The sequence below is a fragment of the Cydia amplana genome, chromosome 13 (genome assembly GCF_948474715.1).
Source record: "Cydia amplana chromosome 13, ilCydAmpl1.1, whole genome shotgun sequence".
Taxonomy (NCBI): domain Eukaryota; kingdom Metazoa; phylum Arthropoda; class Insecta; order Lepidoptera; family Tortricidae; genus Cydia; species Cydia amplana.
The window spans coordinates 3,112,007-3,137,203 of NC_086081.1; the positions used below are offsets into that span (position 1 = coordinate 3,112,007).

At 39.2% G+C, this 25,197-nt stretch overlaps 1 protein-coding gene across 2 annotated transcripts in view; it reads right to left on the minus strand.

Moving 5' to 3' along the window:
* Nucleotides 1-25,197, minus strand: part of LOC134653331 (1-phosphatidylinositol 4,5-bisphosphate phosphodiesterase) — a 99,500-nt gene that overhangs the window by 6,266 nt on the left and 68,037 nt on the right. The window contains exons 4-18 of one of the 2 annotated variants that reach the window (XM_063508663.1): nucleotides 24,370-24,429; nucleotides 22,634-22,771; nucleotides 19,446-19,525; nucleotides 13,912-14,148; nucleotides 13,026-13,192; nucleotides 12,645-12,855; nucleotides 11,945-12,203; nucleotides 10,738-10,917; nucleotides 9,571-9,724; nucleotides 8,265-8,422; nucleotides 7,100-7,306; nucleotides 6,221-6,385; nucleotides 5,236-5,440; nucleotides 4,070-4,201; nucleotides 506-686 (exon numbers count right to left, since the gene is read on the minus strand). In XM_063508663.1, coding sequence (XP_063364733.1) covers nucleotides 506-686; nucleotides 4,070-4,201; nucleotides 5,236-5,440; nucleotides 6,221-6,385; nucleotides 7,100-7,306; nucleotides 8,265-8,422; nucleotides 9,571-9,724; nucleotides 10,738-10,917; nucleotides 11,945-12,203; nucleotides 12,645-12,855; nucleotides 13,026-13,192; nucleotides 13,912-14,148; nucleotides 19,446-19,525; nucleotides 22,634-22,771; nucleotides 24,370-24,429 — 2,534 coding nt within the window. Of the gene's footprint in view, nucleotides 1-505; nucleotides 687-4,069; nucleotides 4,202-5,235; nucleotides 5,441-6,220; nucleotides 6,386-7,099; nucleotides 7,307-8,264; nucleotides 8,423-9,570; nucleotides 9,725-10,737; nucleotides 10,918-11,944; nucleotides 12,204-12,644; nucleotides 12,856-13,025; nucleotides 13,193-13,911; nucleotides 14,149-19,445; nucleotides 19,526-21,691; nucleotides 21,772-22,633; nucleotides 22,772-24,369; nucleotides 24,430-25,197 lie in introns of both variants that reach the window. The other variant, XM_063508664.1, reaches the window with a different exon arrangement.

Sequence of the window (25,197 nt, forward strand, 5' to 3'; positions counted from 1 at the left end):
TAAGTGACATTTAGGAACGGCTAAACCTTTTCGTAGTTTCCTTAGTGCCATAAAAGTTGTTAAGAATGACGTAATGATTGTACACTTTTAACTGGCCAGCTTTTACATTTAAAACAGCGCGTTTATTGCCATTGCCACTCGATCCGCTCGTCACATCGCACCTAGAATTACTTTGCACCAATGTTGCTACGATGTTGCATCGAAGACGACCCTAATCTTGGTAGTCATTAGTACTTACTTCTTCCCCTTGATGAGTTTCTCAAGCGCACTGCACTGCGTCTTCTGCATGGCAAGCTTCTCCTTGTCGCCAGTTTGACGGCATCGAAGACAACCCTAATCTTGTTAGTTGCTAGTAGTACTTACTTCTTCACCTTGATGAGTTTCTCAAGTGCGCGCGTCTCTTGGCGTGGCGCTTGCTAATGGCTTCCAGCTCCTACTTGCGGCCTGTTCTGACGGCATCGAGCACAACCCTAACCTTGATAGTTAGTTGTACTGTTGTACTTACTTCTTCCCCTTGATGAGTTTCTCAAGCGCGCTGCACTGCGTCTTCTGCATGGCGAGTTTCTCTTTCGAGTGGCGCTTGCGCATGGCTTCCAGCTCTTTCTGCTGCTTGCGACCAGTTTTGACGAAGCCCTTCTCTTGGCGTAGGGACTCGACTGTGATTGGCTCGAATACTAGTGGAGGCTCTGTAAATGATATGGTTGGTTGAGTTTGATTAGGGTTGGAAAAATTGTACAATTCATCGTATTTAGTAAACAACCGTATTGCAGTTTAATGGTTAGAAAACTAGCAGAGCAACCACGCCTGAAAGTTGCGAAATTATGAGAATTGTTCAATTTTGGTATTATTCGATTTGTTATCTTACAATTTACATAGATAAACAGATTTTTTAAACTTGTGAGGTTACTTATCTTTTTCAAATTAAGTAACACTTTGAAAGAAACCGTATTTATGACTTTTATATATCGTACGACGTGTATAAAAACGAGGCACTATAAGATTAAGAGATAGAAACACATATAAACTTATTACTTTCCCATTCGAACGCATAGAACTATATTGTAACTCAAAGTTGAAATCTCATTTTTGGTCTATATAATTACGTTCAATGGCTTTGCTTACTTAATGTCAAATCGAAAATCTGCTTCCTAGCATATCTTCCCAGGATCCAATACTGCCCTCCAGGCATAACAAACGTGCTTATTTGAAATTAGAATACTCATTCTGATTGTTTACCTATTACCTAACATACAATTGTTTACTGTATTCATTCTCGAGCAATACAGTTAAAGTATAAATTGGGTTTCCCGATGTTACATACGGTTACTATGCGTGGTGAGACAGTATACTTCATACGCTGCTTACCTGTCTCAACTATCCTTACAGTCTTAACGGTTCTTTGATATCTGAGCATCTTGACACCACAATTTATATTAAATGAACACACCACAATTTAATTCTATGCAAAAATTGATTGAATTATAACTACACTATTTCGGCTAAGACTAATACTATACTAACGGGATGTTCAAAATCCGAACATTTCATCAAACTGAAGTTTTCGCTCGAACTGCAGGGAATTTTCGAATCGTTTATTTATTTAAATATCGGTTCGAACACACAGGCAATAGCGGTTTTCAAGAGCGAATTTTATCAATTACAAAAATGTATATTTTCAATATGAACTAGCTAGTTTCACCATTTAATTTTAACACGATCGTAAATTGCAATAGGTACATTATTTGTAGAGTTTTTTACCTTGAATAAAACAGTAAAGGAGAACTATCGTGCCTCATTCCATACAGACTTCATTACACCTTATAAAACAAAGTCCCCCGCCGCGTCTATTTGTGTGTATGTATGTTGGCGATAAACTCAAAAAATACTGAACAGATTTTCATGTGGTTTTCACCTACCTATCAATAGAGTGTAACCCGTGCGAAGCTGGGGCGGGTCGCTAGTACAATATAAAAATAATTACCTATATAACAAATGTGAAACGTAATATAGCAAATGTTAAATCGTTTTAGTGACAGTACCTAAGACCCAAAATGTTTTGTTTGGATAGGTCGGGAGATATCAACGCTTCAGCTTTCATCTTAAACCAAGCTGAATAATTGAAGCGTCTGAAAATATCTCTTACGCGGCCGGTGTACGCTCCAGTTCAATATAAATTATGATTCCATGGCTATTTGCGACTCGTAAACATATCTCGGATATTATAAATGACCTGGGGCGGATGCAGGCGTGAAAGTTCAGACTTTGGTTTACCCACGTGTTTTGGTTTTCGTTTATTATTAGGCCACATCTTATTTATAATATCTGGGAGACCGAGCTTTGCTCGGAAAACATATAAAAACCCAAAAGTGCGCGTTTTTCCAGAGATAAGACCTAGCTAGATCGATTTTTCTCCCCCGAAAACCCTCATATAGTAAATTTCGTCGAAATCATTAGAGCCGTTTCTGAGATCCTCGAAATATCATCATCATCATCAATATTTAAGAGCTATGCTCTTGTCGGTGGAGTAAATAATCGCCACTCTTCACTTTGCTGGGCCAGCCCCAGAAATATATATATAGATAAATAAATATATATATAAATAAATAAACAAGAATTGCTCGTTTAAAGGTATTAGATGCACGTCTGCGAATAGTCGTTAAAATGTGAATGTTCGATCCTTTTTCACCCCGGATGTGGGTATTTTTTTATTTAGTGTAATAAATACGAATGTCTATTGGCTACGTGCGAAGTATATGGTGGGGGAAAGTAAAGCGATCGCAGTGCATGCGGTGGTGAAACTTGGAACTAAAAAAGGATAGTCTTTAACATTTCATACAAGTTATATGGCTCGAACTGGAACTTTAATTTACGATTACTCCTGAGATATTCATTTAAATTGTATGGTGTAATGGACCATTGTAATCTGTATGAAATGCTTAATATAACTAACGTAATTAATTTGATAATAATTGATGCTGTATCCGTGTAAAAAGCTTTGCAAATGCCACATATTATGTGATATTTTTCTAGAAGTTAAGAATGGGTATAGTAAGTTATCCTTTAAAGATAGACATACACCATCGCGGACTTTTTTGTAGACCCATGAAAGAGAGACAACCACACCACACATTGTATTGTTATAGCTCAAACGGATTAGGCAGCGTTTTCGATTAAAGCTCCTAACCAGCGTGTTTTTTTCCGACAACATCGTCATATTTCAACTATTTTAAACAAAACCTATTGATACATGAAAATCGTGTGAAAATCCGTTCAGTAGCTTTTGAGTTTTGGAGTAGTTTTATAAGATGTAGTAAATTGACGTTTCCCCTAGAGTTGCGGGTGCTAGGTTGTGTGACAGTCGTGCACGTAGCGAATAGGTTTAGATAGACGAAGCCAGTGCTGGCTTATAATTGGCCTCGGATAAACAGTTTTTCAAGACAAGCCAGCATTGAGTGTGGAAATGCGTCTTACCGAGCACCTTGAATAGATTTTCAAAGGAACTATTAAAACTTATAGAAGGACGGACGAGTAAACAAGCTAGAAATATTATTAAAAAATACCTAGTTAAAATGAGAGGGCAGTGCACCGAAATCACTTAATTACGGCCTTGTCTATGTACCTAACCATTAAAAATGAATTTGTAAATAATTTAAGTCTCCTTAACCATAGAGAAAAAAATACATAGAGTGCTCACTCCATACATCAGTTCAGACTATTAATTTCAGTATCTACATCTAGCATCGAGTAGCGGAACTATCAGTACTGCTACTTGACAATAGATGTAGCACCGACCGGAAAGTCTTATCTCAACAGCATAAGACTTTCCGGTCGGTGCTACATCTATTGTCAAGTAGCAGTACTGATAGTTCCGCTACTCGACGCTAGATGCTAATAGTCTTTTTGGTACTAAAACTGATGTATGGAGTGAGCACTCTATGTATTTTTTTCTCTATGCCTTAACTCAAAAATTAGTAGTTAAGTTTAGTATGTAATACAATGTCTTTTTATTACTGAAATAAACAGTTTAAATTTTTTTTTTGCGGAAATAGAACGGTTGTCTGTGACTGACCTTCCTTCTTGTCCTCGATGGTGACTTTCTTCTCGGGGCCGCTTTCCTCGATGCCCATCTGCTTCATGTTGTCGGTGCGCTCCTTGGCCGCGCCCATGAACGCGCGAGGGTCCGAGAGGGCCGCCATGAAATCTGCAAACATGTTTCCAAGAAAATACGAAGGAAATACTAGTAGTAGATTGTTAACCAAGGGATGAAAGGCACACATTCCGGCCGAGGTAGTTTATATATATAGTCCGTGGCTGAATGATGGACGCTCGGAGTGGAGCGTTCGGCGGGGCGTGCGGCGTGGATGTGGGCTCACGCGTGATGTGAGCAGCGTGCACTAAGGCCGCTCCTATACGTGCGCATTTGTTTAACATGCACGCCGCACGCCCCGCCCCGCTGCACGCACAACAAGAGCGTCCACTCAGGCCTTATACTAAGTATACATTTTAATCTTATTTCTTGAGGGTACTTTCAATTAACAATTTAGGCAAAAGTATCGTTATTTATAGAATAGGAAATAAAATATCAGAACGGAAATTGTATAACAAATCTATTTAAACCCAAATTTCAATTGCAAATAGTAAAAAGAAAAAAAAATCGAAATTGGAACGTAAAATGCTCTAATGCAGAAACGTATAATTTTCTGCACACCTTTTAGAACAACAATGACCCTATTTAAGAGCATGAGAAATGAAAACAATTATGCACTGTACAGCTGTGTTCCTGTGACATTTCACTATGCTCTTTAAAGCAGGGATGTTGCGGATGCAGATTTTTTGACATCCGCGGAAGCGGATATTTAGAGGCTCACATCCGCGGATGCGGGTGTCAAGATTAGGTACTTAGAAAACGTCAAATACTTATTACATTTTTAGTATTTATTATTAAAAAAAACGAAACGTTTAGTATTTGAGCAAGAATATAGGTGCGTTATATTTAATAAACAGTAACTTCGCCGACTTTTCTGGATCTAGACGATTTCGTTATAGGTAATGACGAAATTACCTAGCACTTACGCCGCCGCTAACACGTTCCTGTACCGACTTGTTCGACATCCGCATCCGCATAAGCTCCGCATCGATTTTATGCGGATGCGGATGTTGAAAATAATGCGGAAGTGATGCAGATGCGGATGTTCGCAACATCCCTGCTTTAAAGTATCATGGATGGACCCTCACCTTCGAAGCCATCGGGCACGTAGATCTTCAGCTCGATGTTACAGAACAGCATGGGCAGCGACATGGGGAAGTTGGCTTCTGTCCGCAGCGAGATGTGCCGGTAGCCGGCCTGCAGCCCGTCCAGGGGCAGGATCCGTTGCCCGAGCAGTTTCCCGTTCTCGTCGTAAACGCCGAAACGGAGGACGGCCAAGTCTGGAAGGACAACCTGGCGACAGAAATTAGAACTTAATAGGGGCTATAGGGGTTCATAAATGACGTCATCTATTTTTGACGATTTCTATTTTTTACACGGACTTGAGTCGCGATTAAAAATGTCTGCGGTGGACTTGTTGATCTTTTTTGAATCTTAATACTGCTACATACCTACTTATAAGACTATATAATTAAGAGTCACGTTTTGTAACTGTCTGACTTAACCCATTAACAGAGACCAATCGCGTTAAACTTTTCGTGAATTAGCTACTTAACCTTTGTTTTACATACATAAGACGCACCTTTCAAAGCATAAACGGTTCTGAATTGTAGGCAAGATTCTGACAGTTAGCGGGGCCCATACGAGATCTGAACTCTTTGCGAATGGCGTCGGTGTTATCGGTGTTACGCAAATCCCAACCTTAATTCTACTAGGCATACCTACGACTCACCGATCCGTTCTTTATTGTAAATGGACACAATTTGCGCACTAAACTGCTCGTGGAGTTGAGTTGCCACTCGAATCTCAACCTTATTAATACATCATAAGACTCACCTTTCGGAACAGGAACGGTTCTTCATTATAAACAGGGTTGAGTCCGTTGGCGGGAACCATATGCGTCCTGAACTCTTTGCGAATGGCGTCGGTGTTATCACGCAAATCTCAACCTTAATTCTACTAGGCATAAGACTCACCAATCCGTTCTTTATTGTAAATGGACGATTTGCGCACTATGCTGCTCGTGGAGTTGCCGCTCGAATCTCAACCTTATTAATACATCATAAGACTCACCTTTCGGAACAGGAACGGTTCTTCATTATAAACAGGGTTCAGTCCATTGGCGGGGACCATACGCGTCCTGAACTCTTTACGGATGGTATCTGTGGGTAGACCATACATGTCCACTTCTACGTATGTGCCTATCTTCTTGTCTGACAAGAACTGCCCGGCTATTACCTGGTAAAGAAATAGGTATATTAATTTCAAAATGTTATTAAGTTGTTTAAAAAAAATATACTCAGAGGTTTGTCAAAGGACTGTCTCATTTCAAACATAGACAGAGAGAATCATATTATATTTGTCTTACACTAGTACTAGTACCCAAAAGAAAGGATGAGTGTAGTTTTTTTTGTTCTTATTTACTGACAAATTTGGTTTGACCAACTATAGTCTAGTATGTCTCGGTGCCAAGCGAAAACTAGACAATCATAATCAATACTACGTTTTCGAATATTCTACCGTATGAGAAAAAATATCGAAGATTAATGAATATGCTTGTCTCATAAAGACCGGTTTAAGTAAATATGTAGCCAATGTATGCTGTAATCAAACTTGCCCAGGGTGTACATCAAGGTACTATCTATATACAGAGAGTTATATACAGAACGCTGAGTGTACCTAAAGGGCCGGGCTGGGTATACTAGATCCTACTTATTTCCTCTGGAGTCTGGGTGTACCGCAGGGTACTATACTAGGCCCTACTTATTTCCTCTGGGTGTACCGCAGGGTACTATACTAGGCCCTACTTATTTCCTCTGGGTGTACCGCAGGGTACTATACTAGGCCCTATTTATTTCCTCTGGGTGTAACGAAGGGGACTATACTAGGCCCTACTTATTTCCTCTGGGTGTACCGCAGGGTACTATACTAGGACCTCTAGGACCAACTTACTTGCACAGAACATTGGGCCGCGATCACACCGTCGACCGGGGCATCAGCGAAAGGGTCGAAGCTCCTGTCCGCCCGCCTCATGAAGTCCGGTTTGAGGAGGTATCCGCAGTTACCGTTGTATTCGAACTTGCCCTGGTTGAGCTGCATGGGAAGGTCTGAGGTTTGGAAGTTGAGGGACACCATTTGACAGCCGGCATTCCAGAACACCTAGGGACGGGAAATAAACATGTTCTATTATTGTACTCGTACTAGCGACCCGCCCCGGCTTCGCACGGGTTAACAAATTATACATAAACCTTCCTCTTGAATCACTCTATCTATTGAAAAACCGCATCAAAATCCGTTGCGTAGTTTTAAAGATCTAAGCATACATACATACAGACAGACAGACAGCGGCAAGTGACTTTGTTTTATACTATGTAGTGAAGCCTATTTACGTCTCAGTGCTGGGCACTGCTGGGAATTGTTCTCATTGTCCGAGAAGGACATGTGTAAGGACATGAGAACATGTACGGACTATAGACATTTACAAAATTATAAAAAAAGTCTGTGGCTCCCAAAACTAATCGCGTTAATTTTAAGTACGATATGCGTATGCTGAGTATATTCAGCGCGCGTGCACTTGACCTGTGCGCGACTGGCGCTTCCTCCCGAGACCCAGAAGCAGTTGTTTTGTTTTTGGATTTGGAACTATTTGTTATTCAGCCAAAGTTCAAAATAGATTGGGGAATATGTACAAAAACCGGCCAAGAGCGAGTCGGACTCGCGCACCATAAACAAAAAAAAAGCAAAAAAAATCGAGTTTGTTGTATGGGAGCCCCCCTTAAATATTTTTTTAATTTTTTTTAGTATTTGTTGTTATAGCGGCAACAGAGATACATCATTTATGAAAATTTCAACTGTCTAGCTATCGCGGTTCATGAGATACAGCCTGGTGACAGACGGATAGCAAAGTCTTAGTAATAGGGTCCCGTTTTTTAGCCTTTGGGTACGGAATAGGGAATGCAAATCGGTTATTTTCGGTTATTTTTTGTATGGAAATAATCGGTTATTAACCGAAACCGCGGTTATTTCCATACAAAAAATAACCGATTCGCATTCCCTAGTACGGAACCCTAAAAAATTGTACCGTGGGTCTCAGGAGGTTAACTTTTAATGTTCGTACCTGAGGCATGTAGTTGGAAGAGTCGGCCCTTGTGCCCTTAGGGTAGATCCTGGACATCTGCCTCTTGTTATAGTTGACGAAGTCTATGGCTTGCTGCTTCAAGTAGTTCATGCCGGTGGTCTCGGCGAAGGAAGACATGTTGTGGTAGATGTTCTTTTCTGAAAGCAGAAGTTTGCGATTTAAAATAAACTAGCTACCCGCCCCGGCTTCGCACGGGTTAACAAATTATATATAAACCTTCCTCTTGAATCACTCTATCTATTAAAAAAACCGCATCAAAATCCGTTGCGTTGTTTTAAAGATCTAAGCATACATACAGATAGACAGAGAGACAGCGGGAAGCGACTTTGTTTTATACTATGTAGTGAAATAGCGACACCTATGAATAATTTTTTAGACATAGGATAGTTTTTATTTCTGAAGTCATCCCTAAAGAGGGTGAAAATGAGAAAATTAATTAATTGCCTGTTAAATTAGGTGTAAGCAATTAAGCATATTATGAATAAGAATAAGCTAAAATAATAATATGCTCAAAATTATTGCCTTTAGATTTTATCAAGGTGCTGTACTTACTCTAACTGCTGCTACTAATTCCACGCAGACGAAGTCGCGGGCAAAAGCTAGTAATATATAGGCGCCAGTCATCACCTACCAAGTTTTCATAACTCTCAATAGATGGCGCTAGTAGTACTTACTCTCAGCCTCTTCGAATCCTTGGAACTTGAAGGGCTGCGCGTATTTGACCATGGAAGACAGCCAAGGCTACACGTTGGTGGTGAAGGTGTAGACCATTGTGTAATGAATCTAATCCTCCAACGTATCGTTAGATGGCGCTTGTTGTCACAGAGATAGCCTTATGTTTACGATTAGTCACTAGATGGCGCTAGTAGTACTTACTCTCAGCCTCTTCGAATCCTTGGAACTTGAAGGGCTGCGCGTATTTGACCATGGAAGACAGCCAAGAATGCACGTTGGTGGTGGAACCGGTGTAGACCATTGTGTAATCTATCTAATCCTCCAACGTATCGTTAGATGGCGCTTGTTGTCAGAGCCTTATGTTTAGGATTAGTCACTAGATGGCGCTAGTAGTAAGTTACTTACTCTCAGCCTCTTCGAATCCTTGGAACTTGATGGGCTGCGCGTAGTTGACCATGGAAGACAGCCAAGGCTACACGTTGGTGGTGAAGGTGTAGACCATTGTGTAATGAATCTAATCCTCCAACGTATCGTTAGATGGCGCTTGTTGTCAGAGCCTTATGTTTAAGATTATATAGTCACTAGATGTCGCTAGTAGTAAGTTACTTACTCTCAGCCTCTTCGAATCCTTGGAACTTGATGGGCTGTGCGTAGTTGACCATGGAAGACAGCCAAGGATGCACGTTGGTGGTGGACCCTGTATACGCTACAGGTGGAGGCGCGTCGTCGCCAGCTGTCGCTGCTTCTGCCACTATTTCTTCGGGCTGGATAAGGTTATTTATGTAATTAATAAACAAAAAAACGTTGAACAAGACGGTGCTGTACGTCGCTTGTTTTGTTGAAACAATTTTATCAAATTACAAGTTTTGAAAACTAGAGTGATTGAATAGAGCCATACAGCGATAACACAGCATAATAAAGAGTACTAGCGTACAGTATGGACACTCCCTGCCTCCCGTTGTGCCGCCCACATTACCTCACAGTTACCTTACAATGTCTTATCTCACTCACACAAGCAGTTCACCTACACGAGCTTAGGCTGTGTGTGTAGGAACGCGTTTGTTTCATACATTTGATCGCCAGTGTCCGAGGTGTGGCGATAACTTAATTAGCTGTTGATTTTGTCATACACTTTACATTTAATACTTTTGCCTACAAGTATCTATACCTACATATAATGTTTGAAAATGCCTCTCAATTTCCCCAGGATCTCATCCACATTCAGAAGGCAATTGGCCCTTTAAAATAATGAAATACTTTTTCAAAAAATCCCTCCTTTTTGATACCAGTTTACCCTTTGGCCGCTAAAGAAGTCAACTGACGTGCGCAGCTACAACCCAATATCAACCTTCGTGCATTCCGACAAGGTTCACAATGACGCGCCGCGCACGATAGGCGTCGCTTTCGAAGGACTAATTAATGACCATCATCATCTTCCACGCGTTGTCCCGGCTTTTTGCCACGGCTTATGGGAGTCTGGGGTCCGCCTGGCAACTAATCCCAAGAATTGACGTACGCAATAGTTTTAACGAAAGCGACTGCCCCTTGACCTTTCAACCCAGAGGGTAAACTAGGCCTTATTGGGATTAATAGTCCGGTTTTCTCACAATGTTTTCCTTCACCAAATAGAGACTGGTAAATATCAAATGATATTTCGTACATAAGATCCGAAAATCTTATTGGCACGACTTCCAGATTGAAAGTCGCACGCTCTTACCGCTAGGCCACCAGCGCTTTTTAGGCTAATAAATGACCATGTTGACTTGAATATCTTTACCTTTTTATCGGGCACGGCGACCGCGGAAGCATCTTCTTTGACCTCGTCCTCAATAACGAACTGCCCCTGCCGGAACAGCTCCAACTCCTGCCGTTCCACTTCCTGCTTCAGCCGCTTGTTCTTGATCATGATTTTCCTCTTCAGCGCTGAAGGCGGTGGGAGAGGCTGGCCCGGTTCCAACTGGAAAGTAAGGAATTCTATGAAATTGTTATTAAAATATTACAAATGCAATATGATGGCTTCAAATGCCCTTTTAATATTTCTGAGCAAGTCCATTTTTGATCTGATATTGGATTAATTGGATTCAGATTGCATTATCAGAGAAATCATAAGATTAGGGTTTCTCCTCTCTTGAAGAGGATGTATAGTTTGTAGCTTTCTAATAGACCCCGAAGGCTAATCCTATTGTCTATTGTTAAGAAAAACCGCTCGTGCCACGTGCCACAACCACCTGCATAAAAAATCGGTACTTCGGTTACTGAGTGCCGGCGAGTCGGACGCTACAGAACCAGTCTAAAATGTGTCATCGAGATGCGTAACAAAGGCGCGTTATCGGAGAGCGCACCTACACTGGTTTTTTGAGCGTTGGACTAGCCCGCGCTCAGGTGCCAAATAGAATAATTAGGACCCTTTTTTGCAGGTAAGTAGCACGTGCGGTTTTACTGAACAATAGATAATAGGATAAGCCTTCGAGGTCTACTAGAAAGCTACAAACTATAACACTTGACACTTGTTTTAGAGATGTCACATGAACAATGTAAATTCTTTCGAACCTGTACCCTCTTTTGAAGAATCAGAACTTTATATTGAAGTCCCTTGGGAATTTTACAGAGAGCAGTCCAGAGATGAAGCGTTCACGAGAGAAAGTCTCTAGAAAAACTTTAATAGTCTGTGACATTAAATTAAGACCCGAATTAATTAGGTACAGTCAGTAGCAATAGTAGCTAAGCGGGCGATGTGTTCAAAAAGATCTTGACGCGACTTTATTGTTTAGAGAATAAGAGCGCGTCAAAGTAATTTTGAACACCTCGCCCGCTTAGCAGCTTCTGTGACTGTACCGAATAAAACAGATGATGTATGAAGAACTTTTCTTCGTCAACAGCTGTCTGTTTTACGAGCAATTCTCACTGGCTTTGGAATAGTTTGGAAAGTAACTAAAGAATTAACCTGGAAAGCCTGAAACGTGGTACGAAATTTAAAGACTCACAGGGTGATCTGGCAGATGTTCTTTCAACAGCAAATCCCCCAAGATCTCGTCGCAGTATTTGGCCAGCTTGTACTGCTGGGCCTTGCAGCAATGGTTCTCGAACGAGAGTATGATGGGGTAGTCCGACGTCACGAAAGCGGTGTCTCGGAGCGCGTAGATGACGTCTTTGAAGAGGATGTCTGTGCACATAGCCATGCCGTGCGTTATGATTGGTTCCTCGTCCTCGCCTTTGCCGTCCCAGCAGTCGAGTTCTACGCAGCTGAAATATTGACAATTTATTTCAAAGAATTAGACATCAGCAAAGCAAGGCTAGGAGTTGACGTTCTAGTACGTCATAGACGTGTTATGTGGGTCGGCCAGGGAGTGCAAAATGTTTCCTTTATCCCGAAAACAAAACACCGTTACCGAAGAATGTAAAAGATACCAAAGAATGTAAAAGATACCGAAGAATATGAAACATATCGAAGAACTTGCTGTTAATGAAATTGAATTGAAAAGACATTTTAGTTCAAAAAGGTTGGAAACGGATTGACTTATAGCTCTCATATTTGTTTGGCGTTATGGGTTTCGACTGTCGATGATGAGCTTACGTAAATTATTGAAGCAGCTTGTTACCATACCGCCGCCACAACGTATTGTGGGAGGAGTTTATGTAATAAAAAGTCAGTGGTTATTATGACGAAGAATATTCATTACTCACCGACATCCAGCCAACAACACTTGTCGGTACATCTCAACAGAACTCTTGCCGCCGAACTGTCGTCCCGAGAGATACGTGTTGTGGGACGAGTTTATGTAATAATGAGCCAGCGGCTGGTCCATGTCCATGTAGTTGTCCAGCCTGTCCAGAAACACGGGGGCGTTCTCGTCGGACATGAGGTAGCGGATGAGCCCGTCTTTCGTTAGGCATTCTGAAAAGATTTGATATCAATAATAAGTTGAGAATTATCGAATTATTTACTCTAATTTCTATAAAAATATGACGTTTATAATGACATAACCCTCACTTTTTCCTGTTCAATTTTGTGCAAAGTTACACGGACTCTATCTTTTTCAAAACTAGCCCCCCATTCCTACTTACTTTCTGTCTTCGCGGCCTCATCCTGTTCATATGTGGTGATGATCTCCACCGCTCGCTTGTCGTCATACAGCGGGTACAGGATCTCGTTTAGGCGGGGGTCTCGCTGCTTCTCGTTCAGGAAGTTCACGAACTGGTCCAGGTTAATTTTGTCGGATTTGCCTTGAGTTCTGAAATAATGGAATATTTTGTGAATTATATGTGAAGATTGTGAAGTACAAGTTATGCAGCGCTTCTAAAATATTAGAAGCGCTGCGTTAAACCTGTAGTTACCATGGTTACCAGTACCATTTGACACTGGGTTAACGGTTTGACCCGTCAACCCCGGGTTAGTGTGATGGTGCAAGTGTCGCTTGTCAATTACTAGTCAATTATATTACAATTTTGATTAAACAAGAAGCATTTTTCGCATCAATTAGGCGTTCTTGTATTCGCTGCTAGAGTGTAAAAGGCAACACGACCGGATTTCTTCAAGCAAAATCAATGTTATACCTACATTACCTACACTACACGTAGTGTACCACTGCACAGTACTAAACAGCTTCTCTATGTACTCGGACAGATACTCACATGGATCTAAACAGCTCTTCAATATCATTTCTCGGACAAATCTTATGGTATACAGCGCGTTGAACTTGTCAAACGTGAAAGCCTTAGGGCTCATGCATGTAGACGGCACGCGAATTCGTATACGATTTTAGTTACAATGCGGAATTCAGCCGACCGATCAAACGACGCAATGTTATCAAAGTCGCATGCGACTTCTCGCCCCGTCTAAATGAGCCCTTATCCCTAGCTGCTTCTTCCCTGATGGCAGCCCCAACTTTGACAGAACTCTTAAACCAGCTAACTAGACTTGCCTAATGAAACGGCCTAAGGGGATACTTACATGGACCTAAATAATTCCTCAATATCATTTCTCGGACAAATCTTATGGTACAGCGCGTAGAACTTGTCAAAAGTAAAGGCCTCCCTCTCCATAGCTTCATTCTTCCCTGATGGAAGCCCCAGCTCCGACAGGCACTGGTATACCAGCTTTTCAGTCTTGCCTGATGCGAAGGTCCGGGCCACCACCTTGACAGGGACCTTGCCTTTGGGGTCCGTGAGGAAACAGAGGCGCATCCAACTAGAAGAAAGTATTGGGGTTAGAAAGTGGAACTGTCTTTGGTAATTGTTACTGTCAAGTTGGTAATATTTTAGAAATAAATAATTGTGTAACATGATTTTATATTACAATCAAGTCTACACTCTCAGTGGTGGCGCAAATTGTTAAAAAAATATTTTAGTTGAAAATTTTCAACGTGTCGTGGTTACTCATACTCTACTTATACCTAAAAACGAAACTGACATAGCAACTCAAAGAACGTTTCGAGAAACAATGTTAATACTTCTAAATCCTACGACAGAGTTTCGCTACTTTACAAAATAATTATGTAATGTTTTCCAAATTTAAACAACACAATTTAAGCATTTAATTGTTTCGTGGACTTACCTGTCTTTATTTTTTAACAGGTATATAATTTGGTACAGGTAACTCAGTGGACTTTTTTTTTCAATCTACTTATTATAAAGAAGCCTTTATCAAAAAGACATGTCGGCTCCGTTGGGCCTCTATCTATAACAAAGAATTTCAAGTACTTCAGTGGAGTAAGGTTTACGCCCGCGGCTCCACGTTGTGTTGGTTAAGACTCGAGTCCTTTGAGTCCCCTGCTTTAAGACTCGACGGTGTTCAGACTCATATAATTAGCTTCAAACTCGAGTTATTTACAACTTGGTAGAGAGAGATCCTAGCCTATTTTAGGGATTGAGTCCTTTTCAGAGAACTCTCATTTAAAAAATGCATTGTCTTCAAGTAAAATTAAAGGTTTAGGTCTGTACACCATACAATAACTCTAGTATTTGCTTCTAGTATCTGCATATAGTATCTGCTTTGCCCGAAGGTTGACTGGTAGAGAATGCCTTGTAGCATTAAGTCCGCCTTTTGTACGTTTATATTTTCTTTTGTGCAAATAAAGATTAAATAAATAAATAACGTTTACTTTCTTTACTGCTACTAGTGTTTAGATATATAAGACCTACTTACAAAATTATTGACGGAGTCTTTATTCGAAGGCTCGAGTCCTTTTGAGTTGCTCTTAAAACATACTCAATATAGGACTCGACTCGAGATTTAAGACTCGATTATTTTTAGCTCAGAGTCTCGTAAAAACGAGCCGAGTTCTTCATAAACTGAAATAAATGTCAAAGTGAAAAAGTGACCCAAGCCTCCAGTGCCCCAGACTGGAATCGAACCAGCAGAATAGAGTTCTTCATATTTAGACTCAAAGACTCGAGTTCTTACCAGCACTAACTCCACGTGTTGTGTAAGTAAGCAAATAACGCGGGGGCGGGACCTCAACTCTGTTTGGTTTCGAAAAGGGTTCGTAATAATCTAAATATTTATGTTTCTTTTGTTTTTCTTATGTTAAACGGCTGTGAGATAAATAGACAGCTTTTTAGAAAATATTTGTTGGTTTTATCTATTCTTTTTTCTAAGAACAAGTCTTAATTTTTTAGATAACTGGAAAAATTTGCCATAGGCTATGACGCCTATGACAATAGAAGTTGCAAACAAAACGAAATTATTCTAGAGTCAGACCAATTTAACTCGGCAGCGATGGTGCAAATGCACACTTGCACAGTTTGTGCTATCAAAATCGCTGCCAAGTTAGCTTGGTCTGACTCTATACGAGGATGGACAACCATCTTTGTATTGAAAGGGTTAGATTTTTTAATTATTGTTTTTCAGGGTCAGATGTTCCTCGCATAACTAAAAAGGTTTTCAGTCTCGACTTATTCTTATATTAAATCTTTTCTATATTACAAAATAAAAAGCTATCGTGTGAACCGCTTCTTTATGAGATATTTCTTTGTTAGGGATCCCACGCTACGATATTGCTTTTTTTAAGCATATCGTCTCGAATAAATAAGGTTATTCATGTATTAAATTATATTTTATGTTAGGGAAAGCACTAATAACAGCCAAAGGTAAAATTAACATGGGTTTTTTTCTCTGAAATGTCGTAATTTAAGCACGTAATAAAAAAAAATGAAAACGCTTAAAACCTGGCCCTGTTACCATGTAAAAGTTAAATACAAAAATGTTAAATAATGTGTTTATTTGGATTCGTAAAAACATGCAAACACTTAATATTCGTGCAGAATTACAGATATTTAAATATAAACACCACATTGAAATAAACTAAATTGTTTTATAAAACCCATAGCTAACATTAAACATATTTCTTAAAATTAGAAACAACTCAAACAAAAGCGCAAAAAGCGTTAAATGTGTTATGTTATGTTACATGTAATGTTTTTGTTCTTATTAGGTTGTATTTAAAGTGCTTGTTAAGGTTAAACCCATATCTAACATTAAACATATTTCTTAAAATTAGAAACAACTCAAAACAACAGCGCAAAAAGCGTTAAATGTGTTATGTTATGTTACATGTAATGTTTTTGTTTTTAATTAGGTCTTAGGTATTTTTTGTAGTGCTTGTTAAGGTTAGTATTGTGCCCTATTGTTAGTAGATACCTATCCTTCAAGTTAGGGTTGGACCTAGCTAAACTCTGGATGGCATTAATAACGGCAATGTCATCATTAATGTCAAACAAATTTCTATGAAAATATGACGTTTATACCTAACTAGCGACCCACCCCGGCTTCGCACGGATTAACAAATTATACATAAACCTTCCTCTTGAATCACTCTATCTATTAAAAAAAACCGCATCAAAATCCGTCGTGTAGTTTTAAAGATCTAAGCATACATAGGGACGGACAGACAGCGGGAAGCGACTTTGTTTTGTAAGCGGAAAGCCATGTTTAAAGTTTTGTTTATTTACTTTTAGCCTTATTTCGTGAGACATTTCCAGTCTTTCCTTTCGACACGATAAATGACATTTCATCTCGTCTTCCAACTTTTTACAAAAGGTTTGCGCCGAACAAACACTGAATTCAACTCAAAAGCACCATGTCGCAACTCAAACCGAACTAACCTAACTCAAAGTGGAACTAAATTAGAAACCACAGAAACTCTGCAGTCGGGGGGTTAGTCCGTTTCTTTTTTGTCTGCAATCAGTGTTCCAAACTGGAGTTATTTGATTTAGCAGAATTGGATTACTTTTTAGCTGCGCCGTGTGAAATTAGCTACGTGGTTTTATTGACATTTCGTTTTAAATGTTAGATTAAAATACTGGGGCACAAAACGTGTTTTTGCAACAGAAAAAACGGAAAATATTATTTATTTAAATAAACTATGTTTAATTTGGATGCTCTGTTGGCTTTAAAACTCTTTATAAATCCGAATCTAAATATAATGTAGTAGATATATGAGTGAATTGCAAAAAAAAATTACTTCTGCGCTTAACTGTTAAGAAGCTGTGATTAGTCTTAACTTAATTGATTCATTTGTGTTACGAAAATTAACTATGTAAATTGTGTAACGCATACGCTAACACACTTTCATGTATCTAACTTAAATAGTAATGGCTTAAGAGCCAACAGGAGCTAAGATTTAAATATTTTAGGTAAATATACCCGTCTCGCTAACGGAAGCGGCTCCTAAAACTAGTGCGATAAGGACAAGGCGAAAAATCCTGCGTAAAAATATCAAAAATCGAGGTTTCGTACTCGACTGTTTCCTCCTCCAAAACTTAACCAATCGTAACCAAATTTGGAAATCTAAATGATTATGACATTATCTGTGTCGGACCGTTTTGCTTTTTTGACTAATTGATGTCAGTTTTAAATAGCACGCCTCTCATTGCGGCATAGTCAATTAGGCCATTTTGGCCATTTTTGAAGGGCTCTAGCGCCTTAAAAAACAAAAATATCAAAAAAAGCAAAACGGTCCGACACAGATATTGACAATATTAATCTGTGTTGAAAAAATCATTGCTCTAGCTTCAAAACCCACGGAGGAAACAGTCGAGTACGTTTGTATGGAGAAATGACCACTCCTGTTGGCTCTTAACTGTCGTAACACAATGGAATCAATTAACTTTAAAGTAATTACAGGTGCTTAACTGTGTAAAAAAAAATGCAATTTACTCATATGCCTTTTACAATCTCTCAACAGGCTCGCTTAAACGATAAATGAAAACTAAAAAACATATGAACATAAATAAAAGTTGGGAAGAAAATATTTCTCATCAGCACACCTTTTTCACGTCCGAAAACAAACTGTAAAAATTCTATTCAAAGTTTCGTCTACAAAAGAATTCAGCAGCCCCTTTTTTATTATTTTCTTTACAAACGGAATATCAGACACGAATAAACGGGGAATTCAGAATTTCGTATAAATGAGGGTATTTATTTAGGAGTCTTCAAAAGAACAATTCTGTGTAAGTGTGTGTAAAATTGTGTATAATGGATAAATATTGCTTTGGTTGTCGGTGAGATTCAAATACCCGATGTGCTTTAATCGAAAGTTTTGAATAAATAATGTCAATATTAACTTGCGCCCTTATGCTATCATGTATATTGATTAGGTACGCAAAGTAATTTTACAGTACATATGGGGCTACTTTTCCGCACTAGTGCGTAAAATAGCACTTTTCGTGCGTATGTCGAAACTTTAAAGTGCCATATGTACTGTAAAACGTTGTTCGATACACGTGCGAATAGGTAATTCGCAACTCGTGTCGATTTAAAACACTCCCTTCGGTCGTGTTTTAATTTATCGCCACTCGTTTCGAATTTCCTCTTTTTCGCACTTGTATCGAAAATAACTATTTTAATTAAGTATAGTACTTTTTAACGAGTAAAACACATTTTTTTATATATTGGTTGGTTATTTAACCTCGATGGCTTAGATCAAAAACCGAGTCGACGATTATTTGTATTTCGTGTGTAAATAAAAGACAACAAATTGTGAGCAGAAATGTATTGCTTTATTTCTGTAAATATTTTCCCAAGAAAAAACTCTGCCTTATCTACATGACCATATGACACAGTGTCGTCTAATCTTGTTATTTTTCGCATATACATGTATTTAATAAAAACACTTAAAATAAAACCTTATAAATAAAAAAATTGACCTTTTTCGCATTAAAAACTCCCGGAGGCTGCAGATTGCTTCCCGTCCTACATGCCGCTAACTTTTCTCATAATAACGATGAAAAAAATATATTAAAACACGTGATTTTTATGCTGTCGTTCCACAGAATGTACGTAAATTTTAAATAAGCGCTTTTTTAATTTATACACGCCAACACCGCCATTTTTTACCCACCTTTTTTCATTTCGCGAAAGCTTTGGGTAATTTAAAATTGAGTTTTGAACTAAGGTTACAAGCATTAAATAATGCCTAAAATCTGGAACGGGTATTCCTGTAATTTTCAGTAAAGCTACGGCAAATAAAAATCAACTCTACGTACTGTTTCATAAGGTTGGTTCTTGGACAGACATTGTTGATTTTGTTGTTGTGAGTGATGGCGCGGAGGCTCTCCTTCCATACCTTTAGCAGAAAGCGATTAAACAAACAAATGTACATGCAATTAATACGTGCTAGAAAACCTGCGTACATAACACTTAAAAAAAACGTACAGTTCTATCGCAAAAATCGAAATTGCGTCATCTGCCTCTCTAACGCAAGAGCGTTAGAGAGGCAGAAAAAGACATTCGATTTTCGTTAGCCCTTTGACTTGGCAGATATTACGACGGTGTGGGAGCACTACCTTGTCCGAGATGCAAAAGCGCATAACCGCTTTATGAATGTAATGCATTCAAAATACTGGAAATATGACATTTATAGTGGCACTGCCATATTTTGTCTCTGCCAAATCAGTACCTACAGAGTAAGTGTAACTTAGACGGACTTTCGGAAGGTTTTTAGTTGTACGCAAGTTATGCAACATAAAAACTAAAATACGTTTAAAGCGTGAATAATATCCCAAAACATAAGACAATATTTAGATAATATTAAATCCAGATTATTCAACCAACAATTAAAATATCAACAATTATTTTATAGGCACAAAGGCCAACATAATAATGTTTTATTCATTTTCGTGATTTTCGCGCGCAAATATTAACTTGGTTAATTCCAGTTGCGATTCCGAGTACAGAACACTGACCGCTACGTTCAAAACCGTTGAGTGTTAGGCATCTTGGCATCTTCTAGGTTCCCTATTTGAATAACAAAAGCTTCTATGAACATATATTTTAGTTCAAATCGTAGGTACCTAAATCTACTATTTTGTATAATCATTCACTTTTTTTACCCTGACGATTAATTTCACCATACTTATTTATCTAAATATTTGTTAATTTAAATGGAGATAGAAAAACATCGATATACCCACGTATATACAGGGTGCCCAGTAATTAATAGATAACCATCTAACCACCAACAGGGCACCTTAGGCTGGTCCAGAAAATGCACTTATAGGTCTAGTAAAAGTTTCGCGGTTTTCGAGATAATCGAACTTTTCTGTCTTTTTAGGGTTCCGTAGCCAAATGGCAAAAAACGGAACCCTTATAGATTCGTCATGTCTGTCTGTCTGTCTGTCTGTCCGTCCGTATGTCACAGCCACTTTTCTCCGAAATTATAAGAACTATACTGTTGAAACTTGGTAAGTAGATGTATTCTGTGAACCGCATTAAGATTTTCACACAAAAATAGAAAAAAAAACAATAAATTTTGGGGGTTCCCCATACTTAGAACTGAAACTCAAAATATTTTTTTTCATCAAACGCATACGTGTGGGGTATAGGATAGGTCTTTAAAAATGATATTGAGGTTTCTAATATCATTTTTTTTCTAAACTGAATAATTTGCGCGAGAGACACTTCCAAAGTGGTAAAATGTGTGTCCCCCCCCCCCCCTGTAACTTCTAAAATAAGAGAATGATAAAACTAAAAAAAATATATCATGTACATTAGCATGCAAACTTCCACCGAAAATTGGTTTGAACGAGATCTAGTAAGTAGTTTTTTTTAATACGTCATAAACCGCCTAAATACGGAACCCTTCATGGGCGAGTCCGACTCGCACTTGGCCGCTTTTTAAATAGCTAGCACCATACTTCAAATTTAGAAAAGTGCGATTATCTCGAAAACCACGAAACTTTTACTAGACCTAATATAAGTGGATTTTCTGGACCAGCCTAAGGTGCCCTGTCGGTGGTTAGAAGGTTATCCATTAATTACTGGGCACCCTGTATAATAGCTCAGTAAAACTCTGTAATTATACTTTTATCGTCTATCGTGTCATGCGTCACTTAGAAAGCGGCGTGACAGCCACAGTGAGTACAGTGACACACGATATATTTTATTTTAATATTTAGGTTGCAAACGATTAGACAAATCGACTGATGGTAGCTAAGCAATTATCGTCGGCCATTGACACCTGTAACACCAGAAGGGTTGCAAAGTGCGTTGAGCCTTAGATACGTACGCTCTTTTCTTGAAGGTTGAAGATTGTATCGGTCAGGATATACCGCAGGCGACATTTTATTCCACAGTTTAGCTCATTAAGCTGTGCGAAGCAGGACGTTTCTGCTTGAGAACTGTCAACCATCTAAGTGAATTCTAAATGATTTCTCTAAATATTTTATTTGTTGGTCGAACCTATCAACAACCTACACACAAAGCCATGCGGCGGGCATGCCACGCGACTTACTGCTTCTTGAGACAGGTCATAGGACACACGTTGTTCGCTTTCACATTGTGGGTGATCCTCCTCAGACCTTCCAGCCACACCTTACGCAAAACACGTTAATGTTTGGGAAACCCAGAGAATTGAACCAAAGATAAAGATTCATTGAATAGAATAAAAACAATAGTAATCACAAAATACAGAAGAGAAAGAAAACAGAAAAACAAAGGAAGGACAAAGTGCCATGAAATGGTTCATCTCGGCATGTTGCTGGTAACAAAAATCAACAAAAACAACATAGAATAGTCAGACAGAATAATGAAGGTACCAAAGAAGAGGTCTATGATGTACTCAGCAGTATGTAGAATGTGGATACAGGCTGAATAGATTGAAGGTTTTATTCAGAGTGTATTCGTATGACGAGTGCAGCAGTGTTGCTGTTGCTGCAGTGTTGGCCCGGGCAATCTCAAGGAGTCAAGTCAAAATGAGTCAAGCATTGAACGTTCTAATCGCGGCAGCAATGCATGAACAGAGCTTTTTGTAAATTCGATTGACAGTGAAATCACCTATTTAAAGCAACATTGCTGCAGTCACAGTCAAATCTTTATAAACGTAGCCATCTTACTCCTGAGCCTGAAGCGAATTCGCAAGTTCACCTTTGTAGTGGTGACAAACTTATTTCTATTCAATAAGTATCAAATACAAATATAAATATATATATATATATATATATATGTATATATATATATTCAGTAATAAAGGACATATTTTAGCTTACGTTTTAGTTCACAACTAATAAACATAAAGTAAGAAAATAATGACGTAGTTACAGCACAGTTCAGTGACCAACCACAATCCCTAAGTCTTTAGAATAAGGTCTACAATTGGTCAGTTAACTGCACTATTATTAAAGATTACAATAAAATAATATACAACTACATAGTAAGTTATCAGCTAGTAAATTACCTTGGCAGTATTGGCGTCGGGGCAGACGACGTGCTGGTAGTTGATGTTGATATAGTCGGTGCCGCTGCAGATGGTGAGGGACTTGTCTTCCAGCGTCTCCCCGTGCTTGTTCACCAGATTCGTGCTCAGCTTCGAGTCCTGGGGAGAAGCGGTTTTCATCAAACCAACTGTTCTTAAGGTGCGGAGGGTGGGTAGTTTTTGAAAAATCGTAGCTCTTTTTTAGATCATAATACGGTTACCAAAAAATATGAATAGCTCCGAAAAACTCGGCCCAAGCCCTCCTATAATTATACATACAACTCATCTGGGCAGCTCTAATGTGTTTTGTGTAGTCGCACTTTCAAAACCAAATTTGGATTTGTGAGCCACGCTCGCGCCCATGCACGTAATGGTTAAGACCCTTTTTTTAATTTGTCAGGATGTCGCCGTCGACGAATACGTCTGGGAGAACATAGATCATCATCATCATCCATCATCATCACATGAAATGAAAATTTAAAATTCCTTCTAAAATGCTTAATTTTATTTTTGAAAAACTAACTATACTTAAAAAACAACAATTCAATAACATTACGAAAATTTTCCGTATCATCAGCCATTCATCGATGTTAAAAGGTTGTCACAGGAACGGGAAAAAAAGGTGGCCATGGCCTTGAAAATGAACATTAAGTTAATTTAAACAACAAATCATGTAGTGTGTCATTAAGTCCCATCAAAGTTTACGACGACATTGAAGTATAGTCGCCATCAAATATATCAGAGCGGCCAGGGTGTTCACAATTACTGAACGCGCACTCTAATGCCCTGACAATAGAGGCGTGTTCATATATTTGTGAGCACCTTGGCCGCTCCGATATATCTGATGGCGACTGTACTTAGTCCGCATTATTTTTAATGGCCTCTGGGAGTTGGCCTACTTTGCGCGAGTTTACAACTTTATATTATGAGGGACATTATGCCTAAATTACACTTTAGTATGTGTAAATTCACTCTAATTTACAGTTAAAATAACATCTCGTGTGTACATTAGATGGGTACATTACAAGAGATGGGACAATACATTATGACCTACGTAAGAAGCTCACACCACAGGCTTTAATAAGAAAGTATGAACTCTATTTCAAGGTCATTGTTTGAGAATATGTCTGCGTTTGCGTCTAATTGGCTAAAAAATGTGTGAAAAGAACATTTTTAGGGTTCCGTACCTCAAAAGGAAAAAACGGAACCCTTATCACTCGTGCGTCTGTCTGTCCGTCTGTCACAGCCTATTTTCTCCAAAACTACTGGACCAATTAAGTTGAAATTTGGTACATTTATGTAAATTAGTGACCCAAAGACAGATATGTAACGTAAACCAATTAATTTTAACCTTTTCCACGCCGTGTCAAACACAAATGCTGTCACTCAGACGCCACATCAATGAAGTGTCAAAACTGAAGTTGAACTTTATGGATATGCACTTAGGTCGATGTTGCTCTGTGGTCTGTGACCGATTAATCGGTCTTTGGCGTTGAACCTACGGTGCGGATATATCGGTCATTGGCGTCCAAAAGGTTAAAGATAGGGGCCACTTATGCTGACCCCTAGACTAGGCTATAGATGATTTGTAAGTTCTTTTCCATGTCGAAAAATCTAAAGGGACCGTAACTTAACACCCATCTAGTGATAATAGAATGCGTTATCGCAGACTAACGATGACGGATGGTTTCCGTTTCCGGCCATAAACTAGAGCTCACCTTTGGCACACCTCCAGCGCGGATGTCACTGACTTGGCACAACTCGATGACGTCACCGTCCTGAAACAAAAAGAGGCTTAGTTTAGTGGTTTATTTAACGGTAAAGTACACGAAGAAAGGCCTATGCAATATGCATTACACTACTCTTTGGCCTATGCTCAGCAGTGGGCGACTGAAGGCTAAAATGATGATGATGATGATGATGATGGTAAAGTAAAGACGCTAAGAACGAAGAAATTCGTACATTAACCCACCATTTCTTATCATATCATAATTATATTGCTGTTCCGTTCGCAGAGTGGGATTGACCGCTGGCATCATCGCCCGGCCTACGTTTGAAATACATTATATAGCAGTTTAGGCGAGGAAAACTGTTTATTCATACCAATACTTAGGACGTTGCAACGCGCTGGTGACCTAGCGGTAAGGGCGTGCGATTTTCAATCCCGAGGTCGCGGATTCAAACCCCGGCTCGTACCAATGAGTTTTCCGGAACATATGTGCGAAATATCATTTGATATTTACCAGTTGCTGAAGGAAAAGATCGTGAGGAAACCGGACTAATCCCAATAAGGCCCAGTTTCGCCTCTGGGTTGGAAGGTGGCAGTTGCTTGAAAGTGAAAACTTCTTTAGCGGCGCTGTGCACTTTTTGAAGTGGGGAAAAAATATTAAACTCGCGACAGATCACGTGACCTTAAGACGGACACATGACCTGATCGAAAAACTGTTACAATGTCATTGAGTTTTTCTTTATAGATTTAAATGCCATCTAGTGAGTTTCCCTCTAACTGGTATTAATATAACTCGAGTACTAACAGTGATGTGCTT